At 25.2% G+C, this 25,887-nt stretch overlaps 12 protein-coding genes across 12 annotated transcripts in view; 5 read left to right on the top strand and 7 right to left on the bottom strand.

The window, feature by feature from the left end:
- Nucleotides 1-34: 34 nt before the first annotated feature.
- On the bottom strand, nt 35-3,284 carry DICPUDRAFT_147668 (uncharacterized protein; the record flags this gene model as incomplete). Its single annotated transcript, XM_003283849.1, has 2 exons — nt 35-2,812; nt 2,895-3,284. The coding sequence occupies 2 exons, from the start codon at nt 3,282-3,284 to the stop codon at nt 35-37; spliced, it is 3,168 nt and encodes a 1,055-aa protein (XP_003283897.1).
- Nucleotides 3,285-3,765: 481 nt separating this feature from the next.
- Nucleotides 3,766-6,153, top strand: DICPUDRAFT_147667 (uncharacterized protein; the record flags this gene model as incomplete). The annotated part of the gene is made up of 3 exons (XM_003283881.1): nt 3,766-5,773; nt 5,850-5,985; nt 6,144-6,153. The coding sequence occupies 3 exons, from the start codon at nt 3,766-3,768 to the stop codon at nt 6,151-6,153; spliced, it is 2,154 nt and encodes a 717-aa protein (XP_003283929.1).
- An 89-nt stretch (nt 6,154-6,242) lies between these two features.
- Nucleotides 6,243-7,769, bottom strand: DICPUDRAFT_74907 (uncharacterized protein; the record flags this gene model as incomplete). The annotated part of the gene is made up of 1 exon (XM_003283848.1): nt 6,243-7,769. The coding sequence occupies one exon, from the start codon at nt 7,767-7,769 to the stop codon at nt 6,243-6,245; it is 1,527 nt and encodes a 508-aa protein (XP_003283896.1).
- Nucleotides 7,770-8,096: 327 nt separating this feature from the next.
- DICPUDRAFT_45137 (uncharacterized protein) lies at nt 8,097-11,338 on the top strand. The gene is made up of 4 exons (XM_003283880.1): nt 8,097-8,347; nt 8,499-8,802; nt 8,883-9,180; nt 9,246-11,338. Exons 1-4 carry the CDS (start codon nt 8,251-8,253, stop codon nt 11,214-11,216), a joined length of 2,670 nt encoding a protein of 889 aa, XP_003283928.1. The 5' UTR covers nt 8,097-8,250; the 3' UTR covers nt 11,217-11,338.
- Nucleotides 11,330-13,636, bottom strand: DICPUDRAFT_74905 (uncharacterized protein; the record flags this gene model as incomplete). The annotated part of the gene is made up of 1 exon (XM_003283847.1): nt 11,330-13,636. The coding sequence occupies one exon, from the start codon at nt 13,634-13,636 to the stop codon at nt 11,330-11,332; it is 2,307 nt and encodes a 768-aa protein (XP_003283895.1).
- A 391-nt stretch (nt 13,637-14,027) lies between these two features.
- On the bottom strand, nt 14,028-14,778 carry DICPUDRAFT_86044 (uncharacterized protein; the record flags this gene model as incomplete). The annotated part of the gene is made up of 2 exons (XM_003283846.1): nt 14,028-14,393; nt 14,467-14,778. 2 exons carry the CDS (start codon nt 14,776-14,778, stop codon nt 14,028-14,030), a joined length of 678 nt encoding a protein of 225 aa, XP_003283894.1.
- A 527-nt stretch (nt 14,779-15,305) lies between these two features.
- Nucleotides 15,306-16,379, bottom strand: DICPUDRAFT_74903 (uncharacterized protein; the record flags this gene model as incomplete). Its single annotated transcript, XM_003283845.1, has 1 exon — nt 15,306-16,379. The coding sequence occupies one exon, from the start codon at nt 16,377-16,379 to the stop codon at nt 15,306-15,308; it is 1,074 nt and encodes a 357-aa protein (XP_003283893.1).
- Nucleotides 16,380-16,580: 201 nt separating this feature from the next.
- Nucleotides 16,581-18,616, bottom strand: DICPUDRAFT_96528 (uncharacterized protein; the record flags this gene model as incomplete). The annotated part of the gene is made up of 2 exons (XM_003283844.1): nt 16,581-18,320; nt 18,409-18,616. 2 exons carry the CDS (start codon nt 18,614-18,616, stop codon nt 16,633-16,635), a joined length of 1,896 nt encoding a protein of 631 aa, XP_003283892.1. The 3' UTR covers nt 16,581-16,632.
- A 1,156-nt stretch (nt 18,617-19,772) lies between these two features.
- On the top strand, nt 19,773-20,369 carry DICPUDRAFT_52603 (uncharacterized protein). Its single transcript, XM_003283879.1, has 3 exons — nt 19,773-19,789; nt 19,994-20,231; nt 20,305-20,369. The coding sequence occupies exons 1-3, from the start codon at nt 19,787-19,789 to the stop codon at nt 20,331-20,333; spliced, it is 270 nt and encodes an 89-aa protein (XP_003283927.1). The 5' UTR covers nt 19,773-19,786; the 3' UTR covers nt 20,334-20,369.
- A 230-nt stretch (nt 20,370-20,599) lies between these two features.
- Nucleotides 20,600-21,656, bottom strand: DICPUDRAFT_74901 (uncharacterized protein; the record flags this gene model as incomplete). Its single annotated transcript, XM_003283843.1, has 4 exons — nt 20,600-20,633; nt 20,717-21,042; nt 21,114-21,422; nt 21,486-21,656. 4 exons carry the CDS (start codon nt 21,654-21,656, stop codon nt 20,600-20,602), a joined length of 840 nt encoding a protein of 279 aa, XP_003283891.1.
- A 1,403-nt stretch (nt 21,657-23,059) lies between these two features.
- DICPUDRAFT_96527 (uncharacterized protein) lies at nt 23,060-24,402 on the top strand (the record flags this gene model as incomplete). The annotated part of the gene is made up of 1 exon (XM_003283878.1): nt 23,060-24,402. The coding sequence occupies one exon, from the start codon at nt 23,060-23,062 to the stop codon at nt 24,353-24,355; it is 1,296 nt and encodes a 431-aa protein (XP_003283926.1). The 3' UTR covers nt 24,356-24,402.
- A 456-nt stretch (nt 24,403-24,858) lies between these two features.
- Nucleotides 24,859-25,887, top strand: part of DICPUDRAFT_96526 (uncharacterized protein) — a gene marked incomplete at its 3' end in the record, with an annotated part of 2,312 nt that continues 1,283 nt past the window's right edge. The window contains exons 1-3 of the mRNA XM_003283877.1: nt 24,859-25,117; nt 25,210-25,437; nt 25,501-25,809. Of these exons, the coding sequence (XP_003283925.1) occupies nt 25,048-25,117; nt 25,210-25,437; nt 25,501-25,809 (607 nt within the window). The 5' untranslated portion in view covers nt 24,859-25,047. The remainder of the gene's footprint in view (nt 25,118-25,209; nt 25,438-25,500; nt 25,810-25,887) is intronic.

Here is a 25,887-nt window from a genome sequence, read left to right as displayed (position 1 = left end):
TAAAATATAAAAATTTTATTTTTTATTATAAAAATTAAAATTTATACATATTTATTTTTAATTGGTTTAAGGTTGGGGCGATTTGTTCGTAAATTGATTGAGGAGATGTTTTGGAAATATTATCAAAGAAATTTTCGAGATATTGCTTGAGGTCTAAGTTATATATTGGGTCTGATTTTGTTAAAATATCTATAATATTTTCGCTAAATTCATCACCGCTCAAAGAATAATTGTCACCATCATCAGAAAACATATCTGCAAAATCCTCGGCATTGGCAAATCCGTTTTCGACTTTAATATCACCATAATAATTTTTAATATCTTCTTCTGTTGGTTCTTCATCTTCGTCATCCTCTTCATCTTCGTCATCTGTTTCTTCTAGGGTATTATTATTGGTATTATTTTTCTCCTGTTGTTCCATATAAATTACCTCCCATAGGTTTTGAACTATTTTTACAAATAATGGTTCTTTAGTCCAAGTTGCTCCAGTTTTTCTTGAACGAGCTGAACCTGGTGGTAAATTTAACTTACCATCTACCATGATTGACTCTAAACGTTTATCGTTGAGACTGAAAAGAGTGCACATTGCAACAATGGATACATTATTATCGAGTTTATTAGTAAGATCGAAATGGTGCTTTTGCCATTCATTCAATACGAATTCTAAGGCAGTTCCTTCATTGTTTGGACCTGGGATGCCAGCTAAATAGTCGATGAGGAGATTTTTATGTTGAATAATTAAACGGGCAAAAATTGAAGAAAAACCTTGTTTTTGTGTTGGAAGCTTAGAGTTGTAAAAGGCTTGAAGAGTTAACTCGAATAAAGATGATAATTGATTTTTAATAGCATCACTGTGATGAACGAGAATTGCATTGATAATTTGTGGTACATCAACAATAACAAATGGGTCAGATTCCATGAGGATACGCTTGCAGGCTAAAAGAACAGCATGAAGACCAGTAACTGGTTGGTTGGAGTTCTGTGGTGTAAATGTCCATTGAACCATTAGTTCTGCTGGTGTTTTATAGACAAATGGTAAAACTGAAAAAAGTGCAGCCTTGATTATTCCTCTTTCAGTTTCGATGGAACCAGCCATTAAAATATTTAAAAGTGGAGCAAAGAGTTGGTCTAAGAGATATTGATCAATAGATTGTTCAATACGGGCCATAATAACACCAGTAATATCGACAGCAGAATCAGCAACAGCCAAATAGATGGGTTTGTTATAAGCACTTAAAATGATATTGAGAGTAGGAACCATACGTTGTAAAATACCTGGATATGATTTTGGACAAGCACAAATAGTTCTAAAGATATCTTTTAATACGTCATTGATAAGTGGATCATTGGCATAATTAACCCAAGCTTGTGAGAGGTGTTGAGTAAGAAGTGGCTCCATTTGACCAGTAATATCTTTGTCAATTTTAATTAAAAGTAGAATACATTCCAATAATAATGATAAACTGTCACTTGATAATTGACCAATTAAACCTGTGAGTATATGGATTGTGTCTGGAATATATGGGCAGATGATATCACGATCAATCTTTGGACCAAAACCACCAATTGCTATAATAGCACTAAGTTTTAATTGTAATGGCGATACTGATTCATCTGAATTTAATAAGTGAATAGCTTGTTTAAAAAATTGGACAGTGACTGATGAATCTACATCTTTTGTAAATTTACTTGCACAAATAAGGGAACGACTACGTAAAATATGAAGACCAACATCTGGGGTATTTGGTACATCTACAAAATCTTGAGTTAAATTAGTTTGAAGGAACTGAGAAGAATTAAAAAGTTTTTTTTTAATTAAAACTTCTGATGAATTTGAAAGAGCATAAAGAGCGGCTTCTCTAATTTTCCACCAAGATTGGCTTTTTTCTTTGTTGTTATTGGCTTCAATAAAACATTCAGAGATTGCTTCAAAGAGTGCAGAAACACCATCTTCTTTATAGCTTTCACAAACTTCTTGAATAAGAGTGGAGGCAACAACACGTGGACTGTAGGTATTTTCATCTTCGTTCTCTAAATATAAATTTGGATCGTTTTCCCAAAGATCAATTAAATCGTAGCTCATTTGCATATAATGAAGTGAAGTTATGTAGATTTGTTTTAAAAATGGGGTGAACATTTCATTGGTTTTTCTTGTAAAGATTTGTAATAAAAAGTCAAAAATTGATGAAACTAAACGATCGATTTTGGTAACACCGTCTTCAACAAAATTGCTAACTATACCGTGGACTGGATTGATTTCTACTTTTTCAAAGATTGGATAACAGCTATTAAAGAGAGTCCAAATTGGTGAAACGATTTGTTGAATATGTGGCTTCATTTTCTTTGGGAAATCTTGGACCAAGAGAGCAAAAATTTCGATGATACCAGTCATGATTGTGAAATGATGATTTATTTTTGGTGAATTGATGTCCAAAACTCTTGAAAGATGATTAATAAATATTGGTATCCAAGTTGGTAAAAATTTAGTTAATTTATTTGAGAGAACCTTTGAGATTGACTTTATAAAAGTAACATGTGTAACTGTGTTTCTAAAAACATTAATGATTCTAATTTGCTCCATAGCTCCAATATCTTTAGTTAATAAATCTGTATAAATTGGGAAAACCATATCCATTAATGATTCAGATTGCTCTTCTGATAAAAATTCTGGATCGCTTAAAATTTCCAAGCATCTAATTGCACCATCAAATAAATCTGGATTATTTGGATTTAAACAAATAACCAAATCATCAACTAATCCTGGCCAATCATGTGGCCATTCAAATGCTCCAATCTTTGCAATACACATTCCCTATTAAAGAAAGATAAATTATTAATATTAATCATTTTATTATTAATATTATTATTATTATTATTATTTTAATTATATTTACAATTCCAGTACGGATTTTTGATGAAGGATCAGATAATAAAGGGGAGAGTAAAGTTTTAATTTGTGATTTTTCTTCAGTTGATGCCAATCTTGTTTCTTGATTAATGCTAGCTGAAGCATTTTGGTCTACACCGACGTCATAGACATCTTCACCATCGACATTTTCCCAATGTTTATGAATATAATTCTTTAAAAGAATAGCAGAGAATTGTCTATGAATTGGATCAAAGTTTTTATCACTTACAAGTTTTGCTAATGCAACACCGAAACCATATTGATTTGAAATCAAATTTAACTTTGCTTCGTACTGTTTGTTGAGTGTTGGGTTATTTAATCCATTAATAACTTCAATTAAATTCTCTATAGTTAATTGTGAATTATTACCACTCATTTTTTTCTTTTATTATAAATTATTATTTTATTATAAATATAGATATAGTTATGATATGTTTAAAGAAAAAAAACGAAGAGGATTTATTGCTAAATGGTTTTAATTTGAAAAAAAAAATATTTTTAAAAACGAAAAATTTTAAAAAAAAAATTTTAAAAAAATAATTTCAAATAAAATTTTCTTTTTTTTTATTTTTTTTATTTTAATTATTTATTTTTAATTTTTATTTCTTTTAATTATAAACAAATAAAAAATATATATATACATTGAATAATTAAAAGAAATATTATTTACAATATTTATATTTATAAAATAAAAATATGGATTGAATGAAAATAAAAAAAAATATGAAAAAATAAATAAAAAAAAAAAAAAAAAAAAAAAAAATTAATTAATTTTTTTAAAAAATTATTAAATTAAATTTTTTATTTAATGAAAAGATTTTTTTATTTTTTTTTTTATATATTTATTAGTACATAGAATGTTTAACTATAACAACATAAATAATTTCTATAAAAACAATTTATTAACTTATACTAATAATAATAATAATAATAATAAAAATAATAATGATGATAACAATGAGGAAAATGAAAAATTAAATTATTTGTTTTTCAAAGTTTTTAAAAACCAATTTCTAAGATACAAGATCTTATATTTTTGTCAAATATTTAAAATTCATCAACATCAAAGATTCTTTTCAATAAAAACATTTTATAGCTATAAATACAGAGACTATTGCAATAATGTATTATTAATATTTGATATGGAAGTTAATAATAATAATAATAATAATAATAATAATAATAATAGTAATAATTATAGTTATAATAGTAGTTTTATCAATAATAATAACATCAATAGTAATAATAATAAAAATGATATTTTAATAAAAAGTTATAAAACTGAAAACTATTACAAATTAATAAATTTTTTAAAATATAATAATAGTATTAGAGTATTAAAGTTTGGTGATATTTTTAATGAAGAAATCAAAGAGTCAATGATACCTAGTTCAGTCACAGATCTTTCATTTGGAGATACATACAACAATAAGATTATGCCATTTTCATTACCACCAAGTGTTACTAGAGTTAATTTTGGTTTAAGCTTTAATCAAAAATTAGAAGTTGGCAGTTTAAGTAATGGTGGAAATATAGTTGAAATTAATTTTGGCTATAGTTTTAACAAGCCTTTAAAAGGTGTGTTACCCGATGGTCTTTTATCAGTTAGATTTGGTCCAGAGTTTTCACAAATACTAGAGCCGGGAATGCTTCCAGATTCACTCACTTCAATTATATTTGGTGATAAGTTTGATAGTCCTCTGGTACCAGGGGTTTTGGGCCAAAATCTTAAATTTTTATTTCTAGACAAGGGTTTCAACAACCCGTTGTATCCAGGGGTTTTACCAGCTACTTTAACGAAACTAATAATAATTGGTAACTTTAACTATCCCCTACAAATTGGATCACTTCCTTCCTCACTTACCGATCTTCAATTACCAAATGAATATTCGCAACCATTGATTCATGGTGTTTTACCGAATGGGCTACTATCATTTCATTTCGGTTATCTTTGTACCAAGCAGCCATTGCTTTCAGGATCTCTTCCCTCTTCCATTACATTCTTAGATATTAATAGATGTTGCCATAGTATTGGACCTGGTATTATACCACAAAATACTATAAAGCTAACACTGGGTTACCACTTTGACCAGCTTTTGCTTGCTAATTCTTTACCATCGAGTCTAATGGAAATTGTTTTGGGTTTTGACTTTAAAGAAATCAGATCGAATGCATTTTGCTCACCATCAAACCTTGTCCGTTTTAAATCCTACAGCCCAAACGTATTAAAAATTCAACCTGATACAATTCCTTCATCATGCACAGAATTATTGTACAACTCTATACTTTATTCAGGGTCAATTCCACCAAATGTAACTGATTTAACCTTTGGTACCTATTTTTCATCACCGATTATAGCCAACTCTCTCCCACAAAATTTAAAAAAGCTCGAATTTGGTCCATATTTTAACCATCATTTAGACCATCCACTACCTTCATCTTTAACCTCTTTAAAGCTGGGCGCAGGATTTAACCGAATAATACCTCCTTCAATAATTCCTTCGAGTTGTACAACTATATGCTTTGGGTACTCATTTAACCAACCACTCACAAACTCACTTCCTATAGGGGTTCAAATATTAAAGTTTGATAAAAGCTTCAATCAAATAATTAGACCTAATGATATACCGCATTCAGTCAAATATCTTTCACTCGGTGGAAACTTTAATAAACCTCTTCTCCCAAATAGCCTACCCACAGATTTGGAAACTCTTATATTAAGTTCGAAATTTAATCAATCCATAGAAGTTGGTTTATTAGAAAATTTAAACAATTTAAAAAAATTGCAATTTGGTTATTATCATCACACAAAAATTATACCATATTCTCTTCCATCCACACTAACAGACTTAAGATTGGGTCAGGGTAGGTTAATTTTTATAAATAATAAAATATAATAAATACATAATTATAAAAAACTAATTTTAATTTTTTTCTACAGAATATAACTTTCCAATGGAAGAGGGAACATTGCCACCCAATCTAACTTCGCTTACCTTTGGTGACGACTATAACCAACCATTAGTATATCTACCTAAAGATTTGGTCGATTTAAAACTAGGTAGAAACTTTAATAGGTCAATCACAGATGAAATATTAACAGATTTAAAAAAAATAGAGTCAATATTTATAGGTGCAAGTAAAGCTAGGTTCAACATTACAACAATTCCAAACACATTACAAGAAATTATATGCTACCATAATAACAACGAATTTTTAATTAATTTAAATATAGATTTGATTAGATTTGTTAAAGTGATAGATATAAATAAAAGATAGGTATTTTTTTTTTTTTTTTTAAAAATTTAAAACTTAAAATTATTTATTACTATCATTATTTAAATATGATAATTGCTGAAAATACTAAAACTCTATTTTCGCTGTAGTCTTCTACATGAAATTCATTTGATTCCTCAAGATCAATGGAAGAGAAAATAACGGTATGTTTCGACTCTGTCATTGTAATATTCCCATCATGAACATTCCTATGGTTCAACTCTTCAATAAAACCATCTTTTGTTGAATATAGTAATGTGGAAACTCTTATTTTATCCAAACCAAACTTCTCTTTAAAAAAGTGCCAGAGTATTATATCCCTACCTTTCAAGGGTTCACAATGGCCATATTTTATTTTGGTATTTGAATAAACGGATCCCAATGTTATTCCAACATTAAATTTTTTTAAAGGTTCTTGAATTTCTTTGAAAAATTGATTCATTACGGGTACATTAAAACCATATACATCGTTTATAATGGTGTTTATATTATTACTATTATTATTATTATTATTATTATTATTACTATTTCTGAGAATATCATACTCAGATTCATCATAAAAAATATTATATTTTAATACTAAGCATGTACCACTAGAAATTGGTTTAATTCTTTTTACTGAATTGTTTAGGAATTCTATTGAGTCACAATACAATACGGTTTGAAACTTACGACTGACAAGATTTGTTGCTAATTGGTATTCTGAAGTAGTTTCATGTCTATTATTGACATCTCCATAAATATAGTTAATTGATGGAGGATCTATTAATTCTAATGTACAGCCTTCACATTCATTACAAGGAATTCCTGTAAGAAATACACCATACTGTGGTGCTTCATTAGTAGTTTTTCTTTCATTCAAATGATCTACATCATAAGTTTTACCCTCTTCATAGATGAAAAGCTTATCTAAAGAAATTTTATGTTTTGGATAATAATATCTATGGTGTGAAAGTTGTAACTGTGTTATTTGAACTCTTGACGCATCAATCTCTAAGGGCTGGCTTTTACCATTTTTCATTATTGTTGTAGTTGCAAAACTTTTGATTTTGCTGGTGTCAGGATCAAAAAGAGTTCCACATTGTATGCCATCTATTAAAATATCTTCGTTAAAATAATTAATAGTGTCTTCTATTATTTTCGGTTGTAATATCATATTTAAAACATTTTGGATACGTTTTGTTTCGGAACGATAAACATTATTGCCATATGAATAACCACTTTTAAGACCAAATCGTTTTAATCTTTCAACCAAGTTTTGCATATTTGAAAAGGTTTTTACATAGTCATTACATTTGCTAATTCTAAATCTTTCTAATTTCGGAACGATGGAAGAGTTCCATTTTTTGCATACCAATGATAACAATTGCAATTCGTTATATTTAATTGATTCTGAATATTCAATGTAAAGCTCTAATATTTTGACCACTATTAAATTTGGTAAAACAACTTCTTTATGATTTGACCAGTCTATACTATTTGTATTATTGTTATTATTATCATTATTGATATTATTATTATTATTATTACTTGTTAATGTTATAACATTATTTTCATTGCTAGTATTAAATTTGATATTTTCCATTTTATTTATTTCTTTAAAATAAAAAAAAAAAATTTAATAATTAGATTTATTTCAGATTTTCTATTATAATAAATGATAATATTTTATCATTATAATAATAGAAATATTTACCATATTAATTTTAGATTGTAAATGTGTGATAATATTATTATTATAATTTTATAAAATACAAATTATTTATTTTTTTTTTAATTTTTTTTTTTTTTTATTAATAAAAAATGAAATTTCTTCCCTAAAATGAATTATTATTGTTTTGTATATGTATGGTGCAAAAAAATCCATCAATTTTTTTTTTTTTATTTTTATTTTTTTTTATTTTTATTTTTTAAAAAATTGAAAAATTAAATTAAATTTTTTTTTTTTTTAATTTTTTTTTTTCTTTTTAATATATTTATATTAAATTATTTTTTTTTTTTCTTTTTCCTTTTTTCATTTTAAATTATTTATAAATCTTTTTTATAAAATACATATTTATATTAAAATGACAAACCCATTTGATAAGGTTAAAGATAGTTTTACTGTTGATGGTGAAACATATCATTTCTACAACATTGAAAAACTTCAAGATAAAAGAATTGGTAAATATTAAATTAATATTATTAATCATTAAAATAAAATGTAAACATTTAATATTGACACTTTATTTTTTTTTCTTTATATTTAAATAAATCTTTTAAAATTTTTTTTTTTTTTTTTTTAATTTTATTTTTTTTATTTTTTTTTTTACAGAAAAGTTACCATATTCAGTTAGAATTCTTTTAGAATCAGCCGTTCGTAATTGTGATAATTTTGCTGTTCATGAAAAAGATGTCGAAAATATTTTAAATTGGGAAAAAACAGCCAACAATATTGAAATTCCATTCAAACCAGCAAGAGTTTTATTACAAGATTTTACTGGTGTACCAGCTGTTGTTGATCTTGCTGCTATGCGTGATGCTATGAAGAGATTAGGTGGCGACCCATCTAAAATCAATCCATTAGTACCAGTTGATCTTGTTATTGATCACTCTGTTCAAGTTGATGTTGCTAGAACGTAATGTATACAATGTATACAATTTTATTAATTTAATTTAAATTTTTACTAACCCTTTTAATTATTATCATTACTAATAGTGTTGATGCATTAGAACAAAATCAAAAAATTGAATTCAACAGAAATCATGAACGTTTCAGTTTCTTAAAATGGGGTGCTCAAGCATTTTCCGACTTCTTTATTGCTCCACCAGGTTATGGTATTGTTCACCAAGTTAATTTAGAATATTTAGCAAGAGAAGTAATGAATAAAAATAACTTATTATACCCAGATAGTGTTGTTGGTACTGATTCACATACAACCATGATTAACGGTTTAGGTGTTTGTGGTTGGGGTGTTGGTGGTATTGAAGCCGAAGCTGTCATGTTGGGTCAACCTGTAAGTAAAAAATAAATAAAAAAATAAAAAAAAAATAAAAAATTTTAATTTTTTTTTTTTTTCAGATGTCAATGGTTTTACCAGAAGTTGTTGGTTATAAATTTACAGGCAAATTACCAGATACAGCTACAGCTACAGATTTAGTTTTAACAGTTACAAATGAATTAAGAAAGAAAGGTGTTGTAGGTAAATTTGTAGAATTTTTTGGTGAAGGTGTTTCATCACTTTCAGTTCAAGATCGTGCCACTATTTCCAATATGGCACCAGAGTATGGAGCTACCATGGGTTTCTTCCCAGCTGATAAAAATACAATTAAATATCTTTTATCAACTGGTCGTCCAGATAAAAACATTAAATTCATTGAACAATATCTTTCAACTCAAAATTTAATGTGTGATTATAATTCACCAAATCATCCAGTTTTCACCACTACTATGGAGTTAGATCTTTCAACTGTTGTTCCATCTCTTTCTGGTCCAAAAAGACCACATGATCGTATTTCACTTACCGACATGCAAAAAGATTTCAACAGCTGTCTTTCATCCCCAGTTGGTTTCAAAGGTTTTGGTTTAGCCCAAGAACAAATCAAAAAAGAAACAACCATTAACTTTAAGGGCAAAGAATATACTATCCGTAATGGTGTTGTCGCTATTGCCGCCATTACTAGTTGTACCAATACAAGTAATCCATCAGTTATGTTAGGTGCTGGTCTTTTAGCTAGAAATGCTGTTGAACATGGTCTTGAAGTTTTACCATATATCAAAACCTCATTATCCCCAGGCTCAGGTGTTGTCACTGAATACTTTAAACACAGTGGTGTCCAAGATGCTCTCGACAAATTAGGTTTCAACTTAACTGGTTATGGTTGTATGACTTGTATCGGTAATAGTGGTGATTTATCTGAACCTGTTGCTGAAGCCATCACTAAAGCTGATTTAGTTGCTGCTGGTGTTTTATCTGGTAATCGTAATTTTGAAGCTCGTATCCATCCATTATTAAGAGCCAACTATCTTGCTTCACCACCATTAGTTGTCGCCTATGCTCTTGCTGGTACTGTAGATTTCAACTTTGAAACCGATCCATTAGGTATCTCTAAAAAGACTGGTCAACCAGTATTCCTTCGTGATATTTGGCCATCAAAACAATTAATTCAAGAAACTATCGAAAAGAATGTTCTTCCAAGTATGTATAAGAGTATCTATGCCAATGTTACTGATGGCAACAAGAGCTGGAATGAGCTTAAAGTACCAACTGGTCTCCTATATCCATGGGAAGAAAACTCTACCTATATTCACAACCCACCATTCTTCAAAACAATGGAACTCACTGTACCACAAAGACCACCAATTAAAGATGCCTACTGTCTTTTAAATCTCGGTGATAGTATTACCACTGATCACATTTCACCAGCCGGTAACATCAATAGAAAATCATCAGCTGCCAGATATCTCGAATCAAAAGGTGTTAAACCAGAAGATTTCAATACATACGGAGCCAGAAGAGGTAATGATGAAATTATGGTTAGAGGTACATTTGCCAATACCCGTTTAGTTAACAAATTAGCCCCATCTGTTGGTCCAAACACTACATATATTCCAACTGGTGAATTAATGTTTGTTTCTGATGCTGCTGAAAAATATCAATCTGAAGGTCATCCACTCATCGTCTTAGCTGGTAGTGACTATGGTAGTGGTAGTTCACGTGATTGGGCTGCTAAAGGTCCATACCTCCAAGGTATTAAATGTGTCATCGCCACTTCATTCGAACGTATTCATAGATCAAATTTAGTTGGTATGGGTATTGTACCATTACAATTCAAATCTGGCGAAAATGCTCAATCACTTGGTTTAACAGGTCAAGAACAATTCACCATTGAACTCCCAGAAAAGAGTCAACTTAAAACTGGTCAAACTGTCAAAGTTACAACCAAATGTGGCAAATCATTTGAAACCACTCTTCGTTTCGATACCCCAATTGAAATTGAATACTATGCAAATGGTGGTATTCTTCCATACGTTTTAAGAAGATTAGTTTAAAACAACTCTTTCAAAAAAAAAAAACTATTGAAACATTAAAAAAAATTATATAATAAATTAAATTAATTTTGTAATTTGCAATTTTAAATAAATAAATTTTTTTTTTATTAAAATTAATTTTTAAATAATGTCTTTTTAGAGTATGTATTTAAAAATAGAATTCTATTTATTTCGTTATATTTTGTTTCAGTTATACATGAATGAAATTTTCTTAAACCAAGATAATTAAATAAAAAGTCTAATAGTTGAGGATAACCATAAAGCCAAGCATTTCTTATAAATATTTTGGAATATTCAATAAAGTGTCCACCTTGGTAAATAAATGGAAATCGGTCATAAATAAACTTGAATGGTTCTAAATTACCAACTCTTGAACTATAATCCAATATTTTGTAAACCACCACGCTACTTGAAGGTTGTGGTGTAATATAATATTTCCTTATTATAAATTCTAAAACTGATAAATTATATTCGCCTGTTGATTGCCCAATCTTTAAAACCAAACTTTCATTATTACACAATTGATCACTGTTTTCAGGTATTTCTAGTTTTTGTAAATGATAATGCAATAATAAATCATCTTCTAATTGATTTGGGAGGAAGGTCGCTCTATTGAAATGCTCTGTCTCTTTAATCCAAAAATAAGTAGCATAGTATTTTTCGCTAAAAGATTGCAAGAAAAAACTTTTTAGGTTGAATGTGAATTCGTTGGTTGTATTTAAAACAAACAATTTAAATTGCTCTAACTCCATATCATCCTTTTTAACTATTTCTAAAAGCTTTCTACACCCACTGTTGCTTGATAGGATGGCTTCAAAATCGATTCTATTTTTTAAAATAAATTGAAATGCATTTAATTCTAAGGTTTGCTCACCAAATACACTGAATTCTGTATTGATAAATTCTAACACACTTAATTTATAGTCTTGAGGATACTTGTTTTTATAATAATATAATATCTTTTCGCTTTTTAAAACAAATAGCTTTCCTATTGACACTACCGAATTGAGTAAAACTTTAAAAAAATCAAACAAGTCAAAGTCATCGAAAAAAACCAAACTATGGTATATTGATTGATTGATTTGCGCTATTTGTTGGTCTGAAAGGTTTTTTTCTTTTGAACTATTATAAAATCTTTTGCAATAAAGCTTTAAAAATTTTAATTTTTTCTCTTTATCATTCCTGGTATATTTAAATAAACTTGAAGATGGGTTAATTTTGCGATAGTGTGATAAAATTGCAAATTTTGATATTTCTAAACCTTTTTCTTGTGTTCCTATTAGCTTTGTTAATGCTTGATCTTCAATTTGAATTTTGGTGTATTTTAATACTAAAAATATAGAATTTTGTTCCTGATGCTGGGGACCTGAAAAAGATACGGTCATTTCTAATAATGATTTAATAGCCAAATTATCACTTGGGAATTCATATACTACAGTTTCCAGCTCTTCATTTGAAAATACTAAACCATCTAATTGCCCTCTTGTTAATACTTGTTCTTTGGATGGTATGGGCACTTCAGAGTCTAATGATTCCACGGGATAAGCTTCATTTAATTCTTTTAGTGATACGATTATATAGCACAGCTCCAATAACATTCTAAGCTTTAATTTGTGAAATTTTAAATTGACAAAAAAGGAGTGAAGGTTTTTATCAAAAATACTTTTTGGCGCATATTTAAGTATAAATTTAAATTTTTCTATAAGCGAATCTGAAGAATTTGCACATATTGATTTCAAATCTCTTTTGGAAATGCTAGTTTTGTAATTTTTGATAAAATATTCTGCCATATTAAAAGATGAATGAATAATTGACTGAACTAACAGATCTGAATAGTTGTGATGAAAGACCTCTTCGCTGCAATAAACACCACTATTCTTTTTACTATACAACTCTTTAAAAACCAAATAACCAACTAAACAATCATATTTTAATAATAAGTTGAAGGTAAACTCGAAATTTGTTAAAAAAAACTGCTTATAATTTTTGAAGAGATTATAATAAAATTCTTTATCATCGGTAATTGAATTAAAAATTGTTTTCTTTTTGAAAGTACGCCCATATTCCTTTTTATCCTTTATTTCTTCATAGTGTAATTGGTCTGAAAAAACCAGATACCCCTTATTTAAAACCTTGTCTTTAAGTAAACCAATACTATTATTCACCATCCATGGTACCGAGTATATTTGATTATATTTGTATACACCATAATTTGATTTCGATCGAATAAACGAAAAAATCTTTTTTTTTATTAAATGAAAACGCCATATAACCCAGAACAGGTTTTCTAGGTCTGCTATATTATTATCGTGACGATTGCTATCGTTATTTTTGCTGTACTTGTTTTTGTTATTATTACTGTTGTTCTCGATATTACCACTACTATTTAATTTAATTTTCTTTTCTATTCGATAAATCATTTTTTTAAAAAAATAAAAATAAAAATAAAAAAATATTTTTTTATTTTTTTATTTTTTTTTATTTTCATATAATTTTTTTTATTTTAATTATCAAAATTATTATTATTAACAGTGTAAACTAAATTTTTTCTATTAATAGAGAAACAAAAATGGCTGAGATATAGATAATAAAAACCTATTTTATATATATTATTTAAAATATATATAAATTATTTTTTTTTTTTTTTTTTTTTTTTTAAAAAGGGGCACCATTTTATCTTAAATTCGTTCAAAATAATAGATAAAAAACCAATAAAATATATTATTTTCCATATATTTAATAATACAAAAAATAAAAAATAAATAAAATTTAGTTTTGTGTTGAATAAAAAACATTTTTTATTAAATTATTTTATTTTTTAGAAGCCTGCCAATTTCTAATTGCCTCATCGGCTAACTTAACTGCATGTTGAAAGGAAGCTCTAGTTTCAACTAAATCTACCCACCTTTTGAAGTTTGGATATTTTACCTCCCATCCATCAACGACAATACCAAATTTCAAGTACATACCCCATCCATAACAAGATATGTCACAAATTGATAACTCGCTACCGGCAATATAACTTCTATCTTTTAAAACACCATCTAAAACAGAATAAATTCTCTCTATTTCTTTTTGGGATTTTTCAATTGCAGCAGGAACCTTTTCTTGGTTGTGGATCTTCCAGAACAAAAGCTGACCCATGTTTGGACCTTGTGAAGCAACAGTAAAAGTTAACTATAACAATTAAAAATAGATTATTAATTTTTTAATTTTTTAAAATAATTTTTTTATATAAATATATAATTACCCATTTAAGGACCTCATAACGTTCTCTTGGACGATCAAGGCCAGGTAAAAGTTTTTTATACTTATCAGCCAAATATTCTAAAATGGTTGCGGATTCAAATAAAACAAGTGGTGGGGAAATAGTATTATCTACTAATACTGGAATTTTGTTATTTGGATTCATTTTTAAAAAATCTGGTTTGAATTGCTCACCGGCAGCAATATCAACCTCGGTATAGTTAAAACTTTCAATTGATAATTCTTTAAGCATGATATCTACCTTCCATGAGTTGCTTGTATGGTATCCGTAAAAATCATAATCTTTGTCTGTCATGATTTTAATATTAACACTGTTATTATTTTTATTACAATTATTAAAAAAAATTATAGGGAATACTATTTTTTAATATTATTTATTTATGTTTTGTCAATATCTTTTTTTTTTTTTTTTTTCTTTAAATAGTTTTTTTTTTTCATTTTTTTCATTTTTAATTTCAAATAATTAAAATTGTTTATTTCTAACCTTTACTAAAATAAAAAAAATTAAACGAGATCTGAGTGTCAATATGAATTATCAGTAAAACAATTTCTTTTTAAAATCAAAAAAATTTCTTGGAACATTAATAGTTTTTTTCAGTTATTTTAAAATAATTTTATAAAAAAATATTTTTTTTTTAAAAACCATTTTCCAAATCATTACATAATTTAATCCATATATAACTAGAGATGTTCTAAATATAATGTCCCATAAAAACTATTTATTTTTAAAAAATAATATACTGTTTTATGGGTAATTTTTAATAATTTTCTACCCCACACCATTTTTATTTTCACACAGCAAACTGCTCTTAAATATTTTTTTTATTTTTTGGTGATATTTTTTTTTATAGCTATTAAATTTAAAACCAACTCCATGTTATCTAAGTATTTCGAAAGTACATTCGACAAAATATTATTGATAAATGAAATATTGAAAGCTTTGTATAATTCAGATAAACCGCTTTTTTTAATGATTGCAAATGGTGACTGAATTTGGGTTTCTTTATAAGCACCCACGGTTATACCCAAATCCATAGACTCGACAACTTTTAAGGAATATTGGATTTTTATGTAATCCAATGGGCAGAGGATTAGAGATTGGAAATAGCTTTTCAAAATTATATTGTTGTTAATGATAATGACAAATTTTAAATAGTTGAATAATGAATTTGGCTTCTTTTCGCAATTATTTTGAATTTCTTGAACTATGGCATCAATGAGGGTGTCTGAATAACTTTTTAAAATACTGACACCTGCATAATAAGCAAATAACTTGATTACTTTAAATGTTTTTATTGATTTAAAAAACTCTTTGAATTTGAATTTATTGGGTGATATTAAAAAGCAATCCCTTATCAAATATAAGGGACATTCCAATACTACATTTACTATATTTAGCAACTCTAATTTATATACATCATTATTTAAATATATATAAATACTATTTAATTTTTTGGTTATTTTATTTAAACCACTATTTAAAATAGTGGGTGATTCTATTGATACTGCGCTTGGAGTTATATTTTTTTTAATTTTAATTTTATTTTTGATTTTATTTATAAGTTTATTACCATTGTCTTTTTCAGCTATAGCTTCCCCACTTTTAAAATTACCGTTACTATCAAAAAATATTTTTTTTTGAACATCTTTAACTGTTTCTACTATAACTTTGTACCCCAAAGCAAAGGTTGTTCCTTTGAAAAATCCCTTGATACCCTTATTTTTATATATTTCTTTGGCAACATCAAAAGATGATGCTTCACTTTTCTTTGATGCATGTAACTTCTTTTCTATTATAAGACCGGTGCTATATACTAGGAAAATCCCCAATGCAGTAGCCCCAACTGCATAAAAATCCTTGAAAAGTTGTTTTTTAATTTCTATTATTACTTTCATTTTTTAATTAATTATAGTTTATTTAAAAAATTTTTATTTATAAAAATAATAAAATAAAAAAAAAAAATCATATTAATATGATTGTTTTACAAATTAAATTTTATTAAATTTAAATTGCATCACCAAAAAAACACGTAATTTTAAACACACAAAATTGAAATTTTTTAAGAAAAAAAAATAAAAATAAAAATATCTTTTTTTATTCAAAAATCATAAAAACTTTTATTTTGTTTGTTTCAAAAAAATAAACTTTTTATTCTAAATCACCTACAACTTTAAATTTATTATAGTCATCATTGATGGCACTATTGTTGTTATTATTATTATTATTATTATTTATACTGTAACTACTATCATCATCGTAATCGCTTAATAAACTTTCACTTTGTTCTAGTGTTGATGCTATATTCTTATCCAAATGAATGAAACGTTTTTCCTTATATCTCCTGATTCTGCCTCCAATAGATTCTGTGAGTTTTTTGTGAACAAATTTACTATACAAGACACCCAATACACCGATTGTGACGAGGAAACCTAGTATTAACAATATTGCTGTGGAGGTACTAATCAATGGAGGTTTAATTCCAACCTTACCGTTGAAGAGACATCCTGTGCATTGATACAAAGTGTCAGTTTGTGCGATGAATGATAAGGAGTCAAATGTTATGTTGGAGCCCACACCACCTGCTGGATCAACAGATAGTAAAATTGAATTTACCATAGATACATTAGTTTGACCCAAATACAATAAAAAGATTGATTCCAATGTGTCCCTAAATTCCACAGTTAATAGTTTATAATTATTTGGTCCCTGTAAGTTGATGAGCGACGATGTTGATACAAGTTTATTTTTAGATATATCTTTTTGGGAGGATGATGACGATTCTGATGAGTCTGTTGATGGTATTATATCTGAGCCTAATAATTTATTTTTATAAAACTGTACACCATTTAAAACCAAATTATTATGTGGGTTATTAGAGTTGATCACAATGAAATTATTATTATCGTATAAGGATTTGAATATATTATTTGAAAAACTTGAATCTGTTAAAAAGATATAATCCATTTCTGTAGTGGTGTTAAGTGGAGCAGTTTGATTCATTTCTAAAAATGTACCAACCGAATTATCTTGAAATGTTATTGTATCTAGCTGTGTATTGAATGCTGATTCAAGAGTTGTGATGAATGGTAAAGATGAAGAAGAGTGAATGTTTTTAAATGTAGTTTGGAATATTTTTAAATTGCCATTCTCTACATATATAAACTGTGGATCTTTAGATGAAAAGGTTACATCACTAATAGTTGATAATAAAATTTGTATTATAGCTGATTTAATTTTAAAAATTGGTGTAGGAACAGTAATATAATCACCCATACGTTTTATATTATTAAAACTGCATGTTGAAAAAAGTGTTACCATATTATAATTATTTGGGTTTAAATTTGATTGTAATTTATTGTTGTTTTTATTATTATTATTATTATTATTGAATGGTGTATCATTTTCTAAGCTTATTATTGGACTATTTATATTACTAAATTTGGAATTATATACATTGAAATATAAATAACTATAAAGTTGGTTTGGTAATTGGGCAAATACTGAAAACAATGGTGAAGAAGAGGATAAATAAAAATTTGTAAATGAAAAATTGTTTATATCTATTTTAATATAACCACATGTGTATTTAGGTGGTTTATTGATTTGTGGTTGCTCTATAACAAAAAGTGGTTGGTCGGTGAAATAATCTGTCCCATCAATTGTAACTTTGTCGTCACCACTATTTGATTTAATTTTAATATTACAAAACCCATATAAATTTCCAAAACAACTACTGGTATTATTTAAATAAAAAAATGAGTTTCTTAACTCTATTACTAGATTAATTGGAATAGATGAATCTTTGTTATTATTTAATAAATATCTTGCACTTGTTCCTAAATAATTATTAAAAGTTTTTTCCTGTTAATATCTTGTATTTAAAATGTTGTTATTATTATTACTATTATTTTTATTGTTTATTACCTGCATCTTCAAAATTAGTGCATGGCAAAGATGGTGCTCCACACTCTGTATAGTTATAAGGTATTTTTGAAAATTGATCTACCACTATATTAATAGTGAGTTCATCTTCTGAACTATTACTAGTATTGACTCCACCTTTGCTTGCTTTAATGTTACTTAGATTAATAACAAAAAAATATAAAATAAATAAAACATATAGTAATTTCATTTATTTATTTAAATATGTGGTGGGTTAGTATAATTTAAAAATTAAAAAAAAAATTAAAAAATTAAAAAAAAAAATAAAAAATAAAAAATAAAAAATATAAATTATTTATTTTCCTTTAATTTCACGCACCAAAAAAATACTTTGATAAATATCTTTATATTTTTATAAAATCTATCTCTTTTTTTATTTTTATATATTTTTATTTTATTTTTTTATTTTATTTTTTTTATTTATTATTTTTATTTGTTTTTTTTTTTATGGTGTATGTTCAAATATTAATGCCCAAATGGTTACTATTGCCAAAGAGGTGATGATAGTAAAGCAATTTGTTTTGCTCAAATCAATCTAATTGGCTTCACCACTGCTAGTTACAATGGTTTATTAACTACTGATGGCTCTACTGATGTTTGTTCAAATGTTCAATGTCCACCAGATTTAAAATGTGAAGAAAATCCCAAAAATAGTTATGCTCAAGTATATTTAATATTGTTCCATATAAAACCGAATAATTATTTAATTTTTTAAAATTAAAAAAAAAAACAATAATACTATTTATTTTATTTTTATTTATAAAATTTTATTATTATCATTTTTTAAAATGAAAATTAATATTTTAAAAAAAAAAAAAAAAAAGATATTGCATAAATTAAAAAAATATAAAAAAAAAACCGAAAAATATTTTTAAAAAATGATATTAAAAGCTATAGGAATATAAAATAAAACAATAAAAATATTATTATTATTATTTAAAAGAAAATAAAAAGATAAATTCTTTTTCTTTTTTTTTTTTCTTTTTTATAAGCATCTAAATTTTTTTTTTTTTTGTGTGTGTTTTTAAAAACTTTAAAATATAAAAACAATTATTAAAATTTAAAATAATAAAAAATATATATATTTATTTTTTTTATTTATATAATAATAAAATTAAATTAATTCTATTTGTTTTATTTTATTTATTTTTTTTTCATTCCCATTTAAAATAAAATTTTTTTTTTAGCTCTTTTAATAAAAAATAATTAGTAACGCGTTTAAAAAATTTTTTAAAAAATTCGAAAAAATTTTTTTAAAAAAGAGCCTCATAAAAAATTCAATCTAACGAAAATTTTGATTTTTTCAATTTTTCTTTTTTTTTTTTTCTCTTGTCTATTAAGTTTCGTCCTCATATAAAAAATGGTATGACTCTATCTCCTATCTATTATCTCTGTCTCTATGACCCATTATGAATTTATCTTTGGGTAATCAACATCTATCTATCATAATCATCACTTATCTATCACCCAATCCACATTTATCCCTTTATCACTATCAACAAATTAAAATATCAAATCAAATCTACATGTACTAATTTATGAGTTTATGATAATCAATCACCAATAGACAAAAGGTACATTCAGTTTTGGTCGTAGAAACGGTAAATCACATACCTTATGCAGACGTTGTGGTAACAGATCATACCACGTCCAAAAGAAGACTTGTGCTTCATGTGGTTACCCATCAGCCAAAACCAGATCATACAACTGGAGTGTTAAAGCCATCAGAAGAAAGACCACCGGTACTGGTAGAACTAGATACCTTAAAACTGTTCACAAGAGATTCAACAGTGGTTTCAAAGAAGGTTTGTATAACTAAACACTTATCATTCATCAAAAACCCAACAACATTACTAACCAAACTAATCTTTAATATAGCTTCATTAAGTGTTAAAAAAACCGCCTAAATAAACGTTTTAAAATAATTTAGTTTACAAAATATATAAAACCACGTCTATCATATTATTACAATTTTTTTTAGTAAAGACAGTTTAGAGAAGATATATAGTTTTAGGATATTTAGCCAAAAATAGGAGATAGGATTATAACGAAGTGTGTCAAACAAAATTTATTTGTTTTTATTTTTTTTATTTTTTTCTTAGTAACCAAAGATGAATTTAGTCACAAAAATTTATATATTTTTATTAAAGAACCAAATCTTTTATTTATTTATTTAAAGAGCTCTAAATGGTTTTGATGATTGTAACCTGTTTTAAATAGAATGTGTCAGCGATGTTTTTTTTTTTTTTTATAGTTAAATCTGTGTATATTTATTATTTTTTTTACATACCAATTATTTTCCTCATAAACGACACCATCTTCGCCTTCAATAAAATGGAGAGTGTATGCGTGACGTGATTTTTGGGATTTGTTTGGTTCGCTATAATGGAGAACTGCACCGTCTAATAAAATAATGGAACCTTTTTTACATTCCAAAGCTACAAAATCTTCTTTTTTACATACTGGATCGGGACTATCTTGAACAAATACAAATTTATTTTCATCATTCTTTATAAATCTTTTAGTAATACCTGCTTTATGTGAACCAGCTAAACCTCTAAGACAACCATTTTCGATTGTTGAATCTTCAAATGCAAACCAAATTGCATGTGTGGTCTTATAAAAAAATGGTTAAATATAAGTAATTGGTTCTATAGTTATAAAGATGATTTATTGATACTACTTACTAATGGGGTTGTATGTAAAAATGTACTATCTTGATGAATATTAACTTCACCACCGATTCTTTGATTTTTAAAAATATACATTGATTGAACCGATAATGCTTTTTTATAACCAAGTGAATAAATTAAATCATGGATTTTTGGAGAATATGAAAATTCTTCAAAGGTTGGGTTCAAATTATGAAGAGCATGACCAACTTTATTAAAGGCAATTTCTTTTGGTACTGCTAATTTGCCATCTACCAAGGCATCCTTTTCAAAGAAAAATCTAATAGTATCACTGCTGCCAATAAAATAATCATCTGTATTTCTCTATTTGTAAACAAAGTTAATAAGGGTTTTCTAAGTATCGAATTATTTAAATTTAATACCCACATCTTGTTCACTTGTTGTAAAGATTGATATTGTTTCAGAAGGATCATATTCATCAATAAGTTTTTTCATTTCATTTGTAACCTTATCAATCTCTTCATCTGAACAAAAGTTTTCAATAATTAAAAAACCATCCTCTTTATATTTTTTTAACTGTTCGTTTGTTAATTTCATTATTTATTGATTGATATTGTTATTATTATTTTAAATGTGTGTGGTTTGTGTTATTAAATTTATAAATTTAAAAAAAAAATAAAAAAATAAATTAATATTAAAAAATATTTTTAAAAATAATAATATTTTCAAAAAAAAATTTTAATTTTTTTTTTTTTTCATATTTTTTTAATAAATTTATGAATTTCTTATATTATTACTATTGTTTATATTAAATTTAAATATAAATAGATGTATTAAAGTATAAATTAAAATGAATAGAAATAAAATAATAAATGATGTTTATAAAAAAAAAAAAAATAAAAAAAATAAAAAAATAAAAAAAAATTTAAATACACCCCACACAAATTCAATAATAATAATTGAATAAGCTATTGCATGTGTGTGTTTTTTTTTAATTTTTATTTTAATTTTTTTTTATAAATTAATCTTTGAGATTATTTGTTTATTTTTATTGTTTTTATTATTTTTATAGCAATAATAATTTTATAAATAATAATAATAAAAATATTATTAATAAAAATAATAATAATAAAAATAATATTTAATAGATCTATTGTACATTTAAATGTATTGTTTTTAACACACACTTACACACAGTCCCAAATATAGGCATATAATAAAATATCTCACAAGGTAGTTTTAAATATTTAATCAAATCCCATAGAGAAAAAATATTAAACTAGTTTAAGTGTAAGTAATAAAATAATTTATTAATATGATTTTTATTATTTGGTTTTATAGCAGACACAGATATAGTTGGATAACACACATAAATAAACCCCACATTAACATACATTTTTGTCAATCCCCATCCCCAATTTAGGATATTTTAATCCATAACTAGATTTAAAATAATCAAACACACACACACATAGGTTAAATAAAACATTGAAAATTTAATTAAAGTGGTAATGATTTATTATAGATAATTTAAACCTAAAACACATTTAAACAAACCCTTTATTTTTATTTTTATTTTTTAATATTTTTATTTTATTAAATTTTAAATCAAAACCAAAACCAATAAAATAATATTCTATTATTTTTAAATAATGTAAAATAAATAAACAATTATTAATAGCAATAAAAATAATCAATCGATTGATTATTATAGTCAATTTTTTTATTTTATTTTATTTTATTTTATTTTATTTTATTTTATTTTATTCTTTTTATATATTTGTTTTATTTTATTATAATTATTATAATTAAAATTTATTTTAATAATCAATAAAACCAGTAACCAAAAATAAAATTAATCAATAGCTAATTATATTTTTTTTTTTAATTTTAAATTAAAATTTTTTTTTTATAAAATATATAGAATAAAAATAAAAATTTTGTAATTGTAATATATATATATATTTTAAAGATTTAAAAACTCAATAGCAACAATAAAAATGAATGATCAATATTTGTCTATAGAAAATAAGAATCAAAAGAGTTTAAGTTTACCTCCATCACCAGTACTTTCAACTAGGGAGCAGTTTAGTTTAGCATCTAGATCACAACAGAGTAGTCCTTGTATAGTTTCACAGCAAAAAGCAAAGGAGTTGTTAACTCACTTTCAATCGAAAAATAAAACCAATACAAGCAATCACCAAGATTCAGAAACTATAAAAATAAATAAAGAAGAGGCGATAATAATAGAGACCAATAAAAATACATCACCAAAAATAAATAATCAACAAACAACACCAAATAGTTCAAAAATAATAAATAAAGTCATAGAAAGAAATAAGCAATCACTATCACCTTTAATTATAAGTGAAGGCAATCCAAATTTAAATGCATCTCATCAAAATATAATAAATAATAATAATGTACATATAAACAATGCAGGTACTCAATCATTTGATATTGAAATGAGTACTATCAATACATTAACAGAATCAAATGATAGTAGTAATAATAATAATAATAGTAACAATGGTGATATAATATCAAATGGTAATGTAGTTACAGAGGTTATAGATGCCAATAACATCAGTAATAACAACAATGGTGAACAAACCCAACAGCAAAGCGAGGTCACATTTGAGCAAAGGGTTAGAGAGGAAAGATTAAATGTTTTAAGAATTCGTATACAGAATGAAACTTTGTTTAAAAACTACACAAAACTAAATACAGCATATGGGTTGCTTGGAATTTTAACTGTATTTTCAACTGTATTTTTATTCGTCAAAGGTTTTGAAAAGAATCCAAATAATCATATTCTTTATGTAGGAATTGCTCTTAGTACTCTTGGTTTCATTGTTATTAATCATTCAATTCACATAGCCTATCGTAGATCAAGGAGAAATATCGATGTATTACAACAGGAATTTGTCAGAGTTCATGACAATACTGAAAATACAAATAACAATAATGTAGATCCCTCAACTATACCCTCAAAATTGGAAAAATGTACAATAGGTATTTTATCATCCCCAAATTTTGAAAAACCCCCATCAACTCCTAGAATGCATGGCTTCAGTCCAATATTTAATAAAATAACTACATCACCTATTTTCAATAGAAATAATAATACATCACCAAAAATAAATTCAAATAATAATGTTAACGATAATAATAATAATAATAATAATAATTTAAACGATATTATAACATCAACTAATCAAGATTTAAATAATACTACATTACCATCAAATCAAATCGATATTACCACTAATATTCCCGAAATAGTTTCTAATTAGGGTTAAAATTTTACAAATAAATTAAAATTTTTTTTTTTTATTACTTTAAAAATAAATTTTATTGTAAATATTAAATTAAATTTTATAAATGGGGTAAAAACTGAAATAGCACAAGATTTTGTTTATATTAATTTTTTAAATAAATTTAACAGATAAAAAATGTAGAAATACCTTTTTATTTTATACTCATATATTAATATATATGTTTATTATTTAAATATGGAAAGCATCAAATAAAAGTTATAATAATTATAAAATATTTCAAGTAACTTAAAATTAATATAAAATAACATTTTATTAAAATTAAATATCAAGAATTAAGTTTTGTTGATTTTCAAAATTTGTGTGTGTGTTAATTTTTTGAAAATATTAATTTTATTTTTTTTTATTTTTTTTTTATTTTTTTTTTTATTTTAATTTTATTATTATTTATTTTTTTTTATTTTTTTTTTTTATTTTTTTATTTTTACACCAACACAACGCATTAGTTTTCCCATTTTTTTATAATTGTTTTGTATATCGAAATAGTAGTTTAATATAAATAAATATAAATCAAATAATAACTGCTATAATAACACCCCAATTAATTTTAATTTTAATTTAATTTTATTTTATTTTATTTTTTTAATTTTTTTAATAAACTCATTAAACAAATATATTTTTCTTTTTCTAAATAAAAACAATATTATAAAATGAATGATTTAAGATTAGAAATTGCAGCACCCTATTTATTAATAGTTTTAGAATATTTTGAAAAAAAATGTAAATATATTTTTTTATTTTTTTTTTAATTTTTTTATCAATCGGTTATTAATTAATAATAAAAAAAAAAAAAAAAAAAAAAAAAAAAATAGGCACAAATCAAGTGGATATTTTTAATACACAAGGCAATCAAGCAAAAATTAGTGTTTTAATAAATAAAATTCGTAATTTTACATTACTTAAACAATTCCAACAAGAAATTGAAAGCGGATTTTATTCACAGTATGACTTGGCATGGGGGATCCACTCAATTTTGTGTCAGCTTAGCCACCCTTTAATTTTAGAAAATTATAACGAGGCCTATATAGTTAATACATATTGTAGGTAGCATTTTAAATTATAATTATTTTAGTTTATATTAATTTATTATTTTTATTTTCTAGATGAGGATATCGAAAAAATAAAAACTTGCATTTTAGAATTACCAGAAGTAAATATACAAATAGTATTAAAATTATTTTCAGTATTCAAAAAACTTTGCACCCAAGAATTACATAAATCATTTATTATTTTATCACCCGAAGTTTTAGGTGAAATGTTTTCAAATGTATTAATGAGATTCAAAAAGGAAAGAGACGAGGTACAACAATTTGGAAATAAAATATTTGCAACTAATGTAATTTCTTGTTTAATTATAAACTATAATGAAATTTTTGATTCAACAATAATGGAATTTGAACATAAAGAACAAAGTAAATATAATATTTTAAAATAATAATAATATCATTAATTATTAATTATTAATTTTTCCATTTTTAGAATCCAAAGAA

The sequence above is a fragment of the Dictyostelium purpureum genome, assembly GCF_000190715.1.
Source record: "Dictyostelium purpureum unplaced genomic scaffold DICPUscaffold_15, whole genome shotgun sequence".
In the NCBI taxonomy this organism is placed as follows: domain Eukaryota; phylum Evosea; class Eumycetozoa; order Dictyosteliales; family Dictyosteliaceae; genus Dictyostelium; species Dictyostelium purpureum.
This window is presented reverse-complemented; position numbering and strand designations above follow the sequence as displayed.

Excerpts from the sequence above, each read along its gene's own strand:
- DICPUDRAFT_45137 (XM_003283880.1), top strand. The coding sequence starts at position 8,251 with ATGACAAACCCATTTGATAAGGTTAAAGATAGTTTTACTGTTGATGGT. Across the intron at positions 8,348-8,498 it reads ACTTCAAGATAAAAGAATTG|AAAAGTTACCATATTCAGTT; the intron begins GTAAATATTAAA and ends TTTTTTTTACAG. Across the intron at positions 8,803-8,882 it reads CAAGTTGATGTTGCTAGAAC|TGTTGATGCATTAGAACAAA; the intron begins GTAATGTATACA and ends CATTACTAATAG.
- DICPUDRAFT_52603 (XM_003283879.1), top strand. Across the intron at positions 20,232-20,304 it reads CAACAGTGGTTTCAAAGAAG|CTTCATTAAGTGTTAAAAAA; the intron begins GTTTGTATAACT and ends TCTTTAATATAG.